The 13,363-nt window shown below is 35.2% G+C and overlaps 1 protein-coding gene across 2 annotated transcripts in view; it reads left to right on the top strand.

The window, feature by feature from the left end:
- LOC130228466 (globoside alpha-1,3-N-acetylgalactosaminyltransferase 1-like) overlaps nucleotides 1–13,363 on the top strand; it is a 28,206-nt gene that overhangs the window by 6,463 nt on the left and 8,380 nt on the right. The window contains exons 1-2 of one of the 2 annotated variants that reach the window (XM_056456896.1): nucleotides 11,612–11,808; nucleotides 13,159–13,194. In XM_056456896.1, the coding sequence (XP_056312871.1) occupies nucleotides 11,750–11,808; nucleotides 13,159–13,194 (95 nt within the window). In that variant the 5' untranslated portion in view covers nucleotides 11,612–11,749. Of the gene's footprint in view, nucleotides 1–11,611; nucleotides 11,809–13,158; nucleotides 13,195–13,363 lie in introns of those variants that run through there. The other variant, XM_056456895.1, reaches the window with a different exon arrangement.

The raw sequence follows: 13,363 nt of genomic DNA, 5'->3' as shown, positions 1-13,363 counted from the left end.
AATTGAAGGGGACACTATTCACCTTATTCTTCGAGTATGAGTGGGCTCAGCCATTTGAATCTTTTTGGCTGGAGATTTCTCCTTCACTTCCATTAATTTTTAGATGTTAAAAACAGCTCATTGTGCTGCTTGATGTTGCAAACTGATATTTTCTTACTATAGTATTCTACTTTTTCTGTATAATCATGCAAACACTTGTTTGTAGAGCAAGAAGTTTGACTGTTTTCTGCGGTTTATTATTTCTAGTCATTTCTCCCATAGGAAACTGACCCGGAAGTTCTAAAACAATTGTAAAAATCGGGCACACTTCCACATTAAAGAATAAGGTCTATACTCTCAGTGAGCATCATCTTTCGGATGAGACGTTAAACCAAGGTCCTGACTCTCTCTGGTCATTAAAAATCCCATTCCACTTCTCGTATTGAGTAGAGGTGTAACCCCAGTGTCCTGGCCAAATTCCCTCTATCGACCCTTACCCATCATGGCCTCCCAATCATCCCTATCCACCGAAATGGCTCTATCACTGTCTTTCCACTCTCCTTAGCTAGTGTGTGGTGAGCGCACTGGTGTCGTTGTCCTGTGGCTGCCGTCGCATCATCCAAGTGGATGCTGAACACTGGTGGTGATGTGGAGAGACCCCCCTCATGATTGTGAAGCGCTTTGGGTGTATGGCCATACACAATATATGTGCTATATAAATACACCTTACTTACTTACTTACTTATTTGTGTGTGTGTGTGTGTGTGTGTGTGTGTGTGTGTGTGTGTGTGTGTGTGTGTGTGTGTGTTTCCCAGCACAAAAGTTCACAAGCTTTATTCTCAGTGCTGGGTGCTCCTGAAGTCCCAATTAATCATTGGACTTTTTTAGTCTCCAGAGATGGAACTGGATAAGGTCAAGCTCCACCCATTACTTCTAGAGTGGTAGCTGGATGTTATTTGGCTTTGTAGTTAACACAATGTGCATGTCTAGATATGAGAGACCAAAAAGCTGGCTCAATATGCATTCATGTAGGCGAACAGGGGACCACATGAAAAAAACTAAATTGCTAATGTTGGTCTTAATGAACCACAATAGATTGTCCATGCCCTCAGTAGTTTTTCCTACACATATAGCAACTGTACATTTTTGCAGTTGTTAATGGAATATTTCTGTGGATTAGGCTGTTCTGTGAGCTCACAAATACAAGTAAACACATATCCAATAAAGAACACGCATATGCATCAACAGAACCACAAAAACCTTACCACAAAAGAGTGGCAGAAAATGCCCTCTTCTGAGTACAAAAGCTAAATTCAACAGCTCTGCTCTAATTTTATGTAAGATATGGCAAGTAGGATAGGAAGGGTGGTTCTTTTCATGAACAGCTTCTTTCAGACGGTTTCCTCATATAATGACTTCAATGCTGTTTAGAAGACTAAATATAAAATAAAAAAAACAAAATATAATGTTTTTCATTAATTTTCCTTCGGCTTAGTCCTTTACACACTCTAGGACTCTCTCATGACTCAAACTATTAACCTTTTTGCTGTGAGACGACTGTGCTAACCACTGAGCCACCGTGCCACGAAAAATAAAAATAAATAAAAATATGCTCAAAAACATTCAAATTAAACCAGTAATTTTAACTAGTGATCTTGGAAACGTTTTTTTTTACAATTAAGTTGCATATAAAGCACACAAATACAACACACTGATGCAAATGTGGATGTTTTATGTGCCTTTAACATTAAGATTTAATGTTTTATGGATTTAACAGGGTATTATACGGGCAGAACACTTTCAAAGTGCTTATCTTTGTCTTTAAAAATGTGCTTGTATTCAGTGTTTTAATATAGAATACTACTCATGCTACTCATGCAAAATATATTACAGAAGCAATGTAAGGCATGTTATTGTAGAATATGCTAAAGTGTGCCTGCAGGGGACCATATAATATGCTGAACGATTTGTAGGGTTTAGAGGTGTGTTTTTTATGCACCTTTTAAATTAATGACGTAGTGAATGGAACGAGCTGCAGTTGGCATTCCCTGTCATGTTGCTCCACACAGTGTTAATGAGCAGTGACAGGTTGTTCCACGAAGCATCTTGTGGTTTTTATTGTTGAGTAAATGAAGACAGACAAAGCAATCATGCCTTTGGGCATTGTCAAGCAGGCACACCTGTCCTGACTATATCCATCATACAGAATGTTTTCAAGTCTTCTTTTTTACCTTCTAAATGGTCCACCTAAGGAATATAAAAGGTAGCATGAATCATGAAAACTGACACTATATTTTCTTTATTATATTAGAGTAAAACTGGCTTTTTTTACATTCACAGCCTACACACTACTTTTGTTCTTTTCTTATACATTCAAATTTAATTTACCAGATTAAATGTATTTGAAGGATTGAAATGAGCCGTTTCTTTTTCTCATTCCCATCATGAACACATTATTAACATTTTTATGAAACATTTGCAAAAAATTGTACACTTTTGTGTATGCATATTGTGGCGCACCTGTCCAACTTGTTTTGCAATTATTTATTTATAAATAATAAATTATTTATAAATAAATGTATTATTTATTAATAATGTGCAATTACACATTATTTACATTTAATCATTTGGCAGACACTTTTATCCAAAGCAAATTACAAAAAAGGATACAACAATTTATTCATAAAAAGGCAAAAATCATTATATTGTTAGAAAACAGTAAGCCAGAAAAGGGAGGGATATATTTTTATTAAATTTTTACTAGGTGTTTGCGAAAAAAAGATTTTCAGTTGTTGTTGAACTCTGAAGAATCCCTGTGTTTCGATGATAAGCCTTGTATATATTACACATTCAGGGAAAGCCTGAAAAACCTGCTCATGGGGTAAAACTCTAACTAGTGATGAGCAGTTCCTGTAATGTATATAAACGAGAGGGTGAACCAAAGTATCTGATAATTCACAAAGTCCAAACTGGCAGACAGATTCCGCAGAATCAGAGCTGATGATTTGGAATGAGCTTGCAGGGCTTTGAAAACTAAAAGTAAAGAAGTGGTAACTGCATGCCCAAAATACCAAATTATACAAAACAAACATATTTGTATATATAATTTATAAACATATAGGTGCATTTATATATGACTATAACATATATGAGATTATATAAAATCATTTGAGTGCACCATGACGACTAATGTTTTTATTTGACTAAAACAACAAACAAGACAAATGCTTTATATGAGAAACTGAAGGTTAGTTTGCATTTTTTTACTTAAAGACAGGTTGCTATAGAATCCATTGTCTAAAATGCTGCATGAGTGACAATGAATGGAAGAAGTAAAACCAGTTTGTGGGTGTTTTGTGAAGGTTTTTTGAGTAGTGGGGTTACCTGCATGTCATGATTTTGCCAAGTACGACGTTATTCTGGAAGACCATTTTTGTTCGAAAATGTAATCCAAACCTAATCCCTACCCCTAAACCCAACAATAACTGTAAATTATTATGAAAATCAGAGTGGACTAATAGTTAGATAACACTCATGTAGAAGTGCACAAACCTAACGATAAGCCTAAACTTAACATGAACAATAAATGTATCCCTTAATTCTGATTGGCTGATTGGCATGTTTACATACAGTTGAAGTCAGAATTATTAGCCCCCCTTTAAATTTTTCTTTCTTTTTTAAATATTTCCCAAATTATGTTTAACAGAGCAAGGACATTTTCACAGTATGTCTGATAATATTTTTTCTTCTGCAGAAAGTCTTATTGGTTTTATTTTAGCTAAATTAAAAGAAGTTTTTTATTTTTTTAAAAACCATGTTGGGGTCAAAATTATTAGCCCCTTTAAACTAGATTTTCTTCTGATAGTCTACAGAACAAACCATCGTTCTACAATAACTTGCCTAATTACCCTAACCTGCCTAGTTAACCCAAATAACCTAGCTAAGCCTTTAATTGTCACTTTAAGCTGTATAGAAGTGTCTTGAAAAATATCTAGTCAAATATTATTTACTGTCATCATGGCAAAGATAAAAAAAAATCAGTTATTAGAAATGAGTTATTAAAACTATTCTGTTTAGAAATGTGTTGGAAAAATCTTTTCTCCCTTAAACAGAAATTGGGGAAAAAAATAAACAGTGGGGCTAATAATTCGGGGGGCTAATAATTCAGACTTCAACTGTAGAAGTTAATCCAGGTTGAACTTGACTGGATCAAGCTCCAGCTGGGCTAGTTGGCATTTCTCTATGGAGTTTGCATATTTTGGGTAAACAAAATTGGCCTTAGTGTATGAAGTGTATGAGTGTGAATGTGAGAGTGTATGATGTTTCCCAGTATTGAGTTGTGACTGGAAGGCCATCCGCTGTGTAAAACATATACATTTATTTTGTTTTACATTGAATGTGTTTGTGGATCTAACAGAGGACACGAGTAAATGATTTCTCAACAGCCACTTCATGCCTCATAGAAGCATGCTAATGAATCAACACTGTTTACAAACTCTTTAAGTTCACACAAAACAAAAAAAATGTTCTAAATGTTATAAATTTATGAACAAATATTTTTATTTTATTCTGGCCTCCACAGACAGTGTGTAAACTAAAAAGTGAAAATTTTATTAAACACATCTGTTTTTAGCTTTATAGTGATTTTGAAGACACTGATTAGCCATTTAATGTGTGTTTGATCAGTGTTCCATCCCTGGTCTATTCACCTCAACTATAAGCTTTATTTATTTTTTTGTTGAAAATGGAAATTAACACTGTTCAGCATTGTTTCTTAAAGTGTGTTTCTTGCATGCAGTAAGCGGAAACCTCTTGCATGTTTTTTGTGATGACACATTTTCACTTCAGGAAAAAAAACTATTTATTACTGAACATTTTCTTCAGAAATGGGTGAATAGAAACATGCTGGATAGTTCTGGTATTTATATAATATAGATACAACAGGTAACACAAGTATTGAACACATCATGATTTTTCCTGGTAAATACATTTCTAAAGCAGCTGTTGCTGAAATTGACCAAGATTTTGGTAAAAACCCAAACAATCCAAACAGTCAAATAAAACAAAATCATTTTGGGAAAAATGCATGTAATAGCAATAATGAAATACAAACATAGTGAAATACATTTAATAATCATTCATTCATTTATTTTCTTTATCAATCAGGGGTCGCCACAGCGGAATGAACCGTCAACTTATCCAGCATATGTTTTACACAGCAGATACCCTTCCAGCTGCAACATATCATTGGGAAACATCCATACACTGTCATTTACACACATACAGACAATTTAGCTTACCCAGTTTACCTATAGAGCATGTCTTTGGATTTGTTAGGGAAATCGGAGCACCCGAACCCACGTGAACATGGGGAGAACATGCAAACTTTACACAGAACTACCAACTGAGCCAGCCGAGGCTTGAACCAGCAACCATTTTGCTGTGAGGCGACAGCGCTACCCATTGCTCCACATTTAATAATTTCTAGTCTAAAAAAAAAAGTCTAAAAATCTTGATGGTTTTGTAAGTCTCCTCTAAGTTCAGAAAATCCATTCATGAACAGATAGTAAATGCACTGTAACTTTGCAATAATAACTCAACATTTAGTCGACATTAATTCTTCTCATTCAAAAAGAATTTTGAACTCAGGTTTGAAGTTAACGAGTTAATTAATTGATTAAGTAATTGTTGATTGAGCATAAAATGATAAGTGCCTGTTGTTAACAAGCAAAATCACTGAAGAGAAACACATTCAATCTCTCAAAATCTCAGTCGAGGATCTTTAAAAAACACAAACGAAAACAAACGAAACATCACTTACTAACCTGCTTCACTTTTTGTCTGTCAGAAGTCTACAAAAGCCCTTAGAAGGATTCATTGAAAATAATAATTTTGTACACGTCACCATTGGTGACAACAGAGGTTACTTTGCAATGCTTTACCTTTATTTGTCATATTAGTTTCCCTTTAGCTGTTTTAAGAAAATGGAGAAATATTATTATCAGGTTAAAGCATGGCTGCCCAAACTCCGGTGTCCTGCAGAGTTTAGCTCCAACCCCAATTAGACACACCTTAACTAGCTAATTAAGCTCTTACTAGGTGTACTAGAGACTTCCTGGAAGGTGTGTTGAAGCAAGTTGGAGCTAAACTCTGTAGGAAATCAGCCCTTCAGGACAAGTTAGGGAAGTTCAGATCTTTTTCGTGAACTGGATCTTTCAAACGGTTTGTTGCAATGAACCGGTTCAAAAAATTAAAAATAAAATTACAAGTTATATGCGGTATGTATAATGACGTAATCAGCGATGATGTATCAACTGTAAGGATGGATTTACTCGAACAAATATCTCCTGCAATAAAACCATAAAGATCCTGAAAAAGGGAACGCGAGACCAAACCACGCCAAACCAATGGGTAACCCTTTGTAGTTAGTTAACTCTGAGAACAGAGACAGAGGTTCGGGGGTTAGATAGTCATGACTGTTTTCTCAGATGTTAATGGGTACCTAAAGATAAACTGGCGAATGGTTTTTCTCTCCTAAGGAAAACAATCCACAATAAAGATCGTTTTGATAAACTTTATTTCACCCCAAACAAATACATGACCCTTTGTAGGTTAATTAACTCTGAAAACAGAGTCAGATATTTGGGTGCTAAATATGCATGCTGTTTTTCACTGATGTTATTGGGTATTTAAAGAGTTTGGGCAAATCCCTTAGGGAAGCTTCTGTAGCCAGACTTCCCGCACAGCCTCTGTTTGTCTCTTTCATTGCCCGGTATGCTGACTTTATGAAATTAATTTTAACCTCGTATTTGTACTTGTGTTTATATGTTATGCTGATCAGTTGTGTTTTTGTATTCATATTTGATTCATTTTAAGTGATGCTTTTACCTGCCTGGCAAAATAAATGTTAACCTTTTCTAATCACTGAAATTAGCAGGTCGCTTGGAACTGGCTAAATCATTCTTTTAGGATGAGTGAGCAGTTGGCAACCAGTCTATTTGAGTATTAGTTAATCGTGCATCCTCTGACTAACTTCAGAGTGTCGACATACTGTCTGTGAGAAGACATGCAAACCCAGGGCGTGAAACTCGGAGCGGTGTCTGGTCCCTAATAAACGTACAATTAAGAATATCGGACCTAATAAAATATCAAAATCTAAATTACACCACAACTACTAATATGATCAGCTAAAAAACATAAATGATAAATTTAGAATAATAGAAATTGGAGTCAGATTAAATTACGCGTAAAGTCAGAAGTGAAATTGGTCAATACATTTTAATGAAGTAAAATAACTTCTTCCAGAAGCGCCCGAAAAGGCATACAAGCAGAATTCCTTCAACCACAACACTGGATTCCGTCATTGGGCCGGTGGGTGGAATCTTACACAAAAATCCTCCCATGTTATGACTCAACATATCAAAAATATATAGTCAGCAATTAGAATTTCTGTAGGTTAAAACATCACCAAGACCTGAAAGGTTTTTTACAATTCAGTTGTAAGAAGCTTAATTTCTACAACATTAATCGATTGTCCAATTTTGGTTCAGACGGTACTGTCTGTGTTTGGTTCACCACATGCTGAATCATGTATATGTGCAGTATTTTCAGTTCACTGGTTCACAAATCTGATCTCAGTATTGTTCCAGTAACTAATTCAGGAAACTGCTTTATTTATTTCAATTCAAAGTATCAGGCATGTTAAAAAAGTGAACAATTTGTGAATAAGTGCTTACTGAAGATGCAGACAGTTTCAAACGATTCCGTTTGATTTGGTGAACTGGTTCAACCGGTTCACTTAAAATACAGGTGTCACAGCTCTGCACTCTTTAGTTGTAACCCTAAACACAACTTATCAAACTAATTAAGTCATTCAGGCTTGTTTGAAACCTACAGGTAAGTGTGTTGAAGCAGAGTTGGAACTAAACTGTGCAGGGCTGCGGACCTCCAGGGACTGATTTTGACACCCCTTACTGAAGATCTGGTTAAAAAGAACTATTCGATTGCAATTGGTCATCACTATCTAGAACTGAGTTTGGGCACCCTTGGGTTAAACAATCAAATTAATATTTGAGTCAGTACAGTTTTTGCCTATTGTTAATGGATCCTGCCTTCTGTTTTGTTCTGGCCACAAGACCTTGTCAACATTACAGGCGATGTCTTCATGGGCTAGGCATTGGGGAAAATATCATCTTGTGTGCTGAATTTGTGTGTGTGTGCGCGAGTCAAATTAAGTCAAAGAACCCTACATCAGTGTCAGTTTCAGTTCAGTTTCCTTTATTTTGTCATTCAAAACATCACAATAATTTGTAATGCAGAACGAAATTACGTTGCATCAGACCCAACAATAACAAAAAAAAAAAAAACACTATACAAACACTATAAAATCCTAACATAATAAATAAGCTTTTAGAATTTCATAAATAAATAAAAATAAAGTTGTATAAAATATAACCCAATTAAAAAATTCTCTGAAGGGAATAACTTAATACTTAAATACCTATTGCCCCATTTGTTATGATAGTTGTAATATTAACAATTTACGCTAGTTTAACTATTTATTGATTTATTATTTCATACTAGCTATCAAAAGTGTTTAAGATATGGTATTATTCAAAAGTCTTATAATGACAGGATAAAAACTATCACTAAACCGCACTGATTTGCTCCTCAGGCTTCTGTAACACCTGCCTGATGGCATGAGTATGAGCAGACTATGGCCAGGGTGGGTTGGATCCCTTAAAATGCTATTTGCCCTAGACAGACAATGTCGTTGATGCAGTTCCTCGATAGATGTCATTTTGACTCCAACAGACCTTCCAGCTGACTTTATTATCATCTTAATGGTGTTCTTGTCAGATACACCGCTATTCTCATACCAAAGGGAGATGCCATTAGTGAGAATACTCTCAACAGCTCCTCTGTAAAAAGTTGTGAGGATTGATAGACTGAGGTGTGTTCTTTTTAACCTTCTCAGAAAGTGCAGTCGCTGGTGCACTTTCTTCGCAAAACAAGTAGTATCCAAGTCAAGTTCTTAGTAACGTGGACCCCCAGGAATTTTACCTGCTGTACAGTCTCCACCGTGATATTGTTGATATATATAAGGGAATAAGTGGGGCATTTCTTCCTAGTTTAGTTTTATATTGGATCCCATACTTTAAACTATGCTTTCATTAGGGATGCCTCACAGAGTTCCATGCCCTGGGATTGCATTGACCACATGGATGCAATCTAAATATATTCAGAGGATACAGGGTGAACTAATACCTTTTAGCTGGTTCCCAACTTCTAAGTGTAGTTTATTTAGCCATTATTGTTTTTCTATGCATGCATGTTTTTGTCAGACATTTGTTTGTGGTTGATACAAATGTTATCAAGGATCTTCAATGAGGCCTTACCACCTTACCAGTGACACTCGCAGAATTTATACTGACCGCACATAAAATCCCTTCACACAATCTGAGGTGAAGGAGAGGTATAAAACTCAGCTATAAAGAGAAAAGATTGGCCCAGATGTTGCTCTGTGGTCTTTCTCATAGATCCTATTATATTTCAAATAAATGCTATTCTTTTGAAATTCCTATACATTCGGGAATCCTGAAAAATATGTTTCAGCTTCCACAAAAATACTGAGCAGCACAAATGTTCTCAATATTGATATTAAAAAACGTAGTATATTATAGAATAAATTGCATTCTGCTTTGCATTGAAGATTTATTGCAATGTTGCAATGTGTTTCACAATATTACTGTATTTTTGTGTGGGCCTATAGTGAGGGCTATGTGAGGGCTACGCGTAATGTTCTCTGTGTTGTGTTGAAATCAAGGACACACTGTGTGAATTCTTGCTTTCATATCATATCCTCATGTATTCTGGATAGCACAAAATATATAAGGGGACTTGTGCAGCATACAACAGCATTTAGCACATTGTATTCACTCGTGCAATGTTGAATCTCATGGACTGGGAAGATTATTGCATGTTTGTTATAACGCATGCCTAACTACTTGTTTTTCAGGTTGGTAAAGTACTTCATGGAACTTTTGTAAAAATTCAATTTTCACTGTTAAATTCTGAGATTCTATTGCTGCTACTATTCTTTTGTGTCATCTAACATTTAATAATTAAACATCTCTGTAAGAATGTCTTTACAATTTATTTAAAGGCTACACAAAAATCGTTCTGGCTCAGTTGGCATTTCTGTATGGGGTTTGCATGTTCTCCCTTCATCCATCTGGGTTTCCTTCGGGTGCTCTGGTTTCTCCCACAGTCCAAAGACATGCGGTACAGGTGAATTGGGTAGGGTAAATTGTCCGTAGTGTATGTCTGTGAATGAGTGTGTTTGGATGTTTCCCAGGGATGGGTTGCGGCTGGAAAGGCATCTGCTGCGTAAAACATGTGCTGGATAAGTTGGTGGTTCATTCTGCTGTGGTGACCTCAGATTAATAAAGGGACCAAGCCTAATAGAAATTTAATGATTGAATGAATGAATGAATCAGATTTTTTCAAATGTAAATAATGTCACTGGACGAATAGAGGACTATTCAGAAGACATCGGTGAGCAAATCAAGGCAAAAACTAGTGTAACTCCATTCTGTCATAAATAACATTGTTTTTGTTTTTACTGTAATAAGTTCATTATAAAAATTAAGAAAATTACCATTTTCACACTAGCATTGCTAAAATGATTGAATTAAATACTTCAATTCAATTCAAGCTTATTTGTTTAGCACATAGCGTCAGCAAAAAAAAAAAAAAAAAAGAGAAAAAATAAGGAACAGAAGTTAAACGAGAAAAAAAGAAATTGATATGAGGAATGAAAAATCAAAGAGGTCAATTGTTAGTTTTACGTGACGTCACAACATTAGGGCAACGCATTAGGAGAAACGTTATTATCTCCTGCTGACCACAAATTCCCTTTATTGTAAACTAAACTATTTAACTCGAGTAATTTTTCTGTTTTTTTTAACCCCCAAAAAACGACTAATTGTTTTGCAATAAGATGCGTTAAATATGTTTTTTTTTCACAAAATGGAGTTTACATTCCGAACATACCTTGCTCTATGCAATAGCATTCTCTTTTATTGTAGGACATTTAAAGATATTGACAAAAGTTTACTTTTTTATAGGGTAAATGTTTATTTCAACCTGTCACTTCCACAACAAATAGCATGATTCTCTCATGATTGTTAAACTTAATAAATATCATTACCAACGTTGTTCTGTTATCTAATAATATACACAGTTTATTTGATTTGTCAAGATCTCCGTATTTAACTATTTTGTAGGCTAACTGTCCCACTTCTAAATATACTATCCGCAGTTTACCATTCATGCACAGATGCTCTTGTCTCCTGCACTATTCTGCGTTCGCTTGACTTGCGCCTCCGCTCTGAAGTTGAAGTGCCTGCCAGAAAAAAAGACTTGCGCTGTAAACCGGTTCAACCGATATAAAAACAAAATTCTTATGGAGAATAAGTAAAAGAGAAACAATGATTGTGAGCTGGGTGGTCAAATGGGTGGTCAAGTTCAAGTCAGTCAGCATGCAACGGCCACGGCCGAAAGCTCCACCCCTGCAGAACACCTTTTGTACAGCAGGTAAAGTGGGATTTCATTCTCGGAACATCTCCTATTATAAAGAACAGTGTCTAAATTCTGACAGAATTAAATTAGTTTAGTTGTACTGTTACTGAGTCTGAGATCTTTTGTTGTTTTTTTCTACCTGATATTCAATCTTCAAAGTGATCAAGGGCATAACAGGTGGAATATAATGAAGCTTCAAAGCGTTAATGCATTTCTTCTCATGTTCGCTGGAACCGTAGTAATTGGGTATGTATTTATACTTTTGTATTAGCTTGCGTTCTGTAGTCTTGGTTGTTTGGAGGTTAATTTGATAAACTACTGCAAATAAATAAAAAAAAAAAAAACTGGTGATTGAACAAAACGTTGATTGGTAATAGTTTTTGGGCTTTTATTGCGTGCATTAGGCTATAGAATAGACAATTCACGCTCAGACTACGCAGCATAAAAGCAACCCGACTACCCAACACCTGTCGCTCTTGTGCATATGCTCCACACCAAAAAAGTGGTTGGCTATATATATATATATAGGCTAAGACACAAAATTGTTTTGGTTTTCAAAAACATCCTAGATGTACGTTTTCAGAAAGTATTTTATTTATGTTTTATTTATATTTTATTTATGGAGCATGTTTTTTACATGTTCATGCGTGATTTAAAATGTTTTAAAAAGTATTGTTTTAAATGTTTTTGAGACTAAATGTTCTTCTTCATGGATCTAATTGTTTTTAATGTTAATTAAATTTACATGACTTTCCCAGACATTTCGAGTGTAACAGGCTAAATGTTTTATTAGTCACAAGCCTATACTTGAGCTATTTTAGAGCTGGCATGATTATAAAAAAATATAGCCTATAATCATAACAAAGACATGTAGCCTACATGAATTCAAAACAATATAGGCCTATCATATTTTTGTCGGTGTTTATCTTGTTTTAATGTAGGTATATATTTTAGACTTTGTAGACGGTGTAGCTCAAATCTTCAGACTTCCCGGGCGTAGCTAATTAAGGTGCAAATTTTAGCTGTCTGACGTGTGCGCACGCCACCAGAGTTTCTCAGAAAAACGTAGACTACAGATGCAGCGATAAGAGGGGTTGTTTTAACAAGGGACATCATAACATTTTAATCTCTCCAGTCAGGAACTAAATCTGTTCCTGACATCTGTGTCTAAATCTGTGTTCAGCTCTTCTCACACTGTGCGATTTTAGCCACGATGTGGTTTTCTGAGACACATTTGGGAAATCCTAAAATATTTTATTTTAATTACTTTTGTTCTAGAAATTACTTTGTCAATTTGTTTAAATATTTTAACAAATCTCTGGACCCCTTGCAGTTACCCGGTTGAGAAACTTCTCTGTCCACACTCACAACAACTGCTGCAAATTAATTAAAATAAATAATAGGTTAAACCTTTATGTGTTTGTTACAGGATGCCTTAAATACTTCACCTGTAACACTTGATCCCAATGATTTGACTATATCAGCTTGACTTTAACATTCACGATTTGTCTTAAATACCTCATCCTTGATCCTGATTATAATGTTTTGACTATCAGCTTGGCTTTAACATTCATGATTTTCTATTTTCCCCCATAGACTCTTTTATTTGGGCGTCACCTCCCCCTCAGTAAGGTGAGTTTTTCTTAATATTTTATCAAATATTTTATTTACTCTTCACTCAGAGACAGTTTACAATTCATGAGATAAAAAGGCACTGTCTGCCTAAATAGACCAATAACGAGGTTAGCATTTCGAATGAACTGTGGCTGTTGAGTAAATCTAACTTAAACAGTAAACATAT

This window comes from Danio aesculapii, chromosome 5 (assembly GCF_903798145.1).
Source record: "Danio aesculapii chromosome 5, fDanAes4.1, whole genome shotgun sequence".
Taxonomy (NCBI): domain Eukaryota; kingdom Metazoa; phylum Chordata; class Actinopteri; order Cypriniformes; family Danionidae; genus Danio; species Danio aesculapii.
This window is presented reverse-complemented; position numbering and strand designations above follow the sequence as displayed.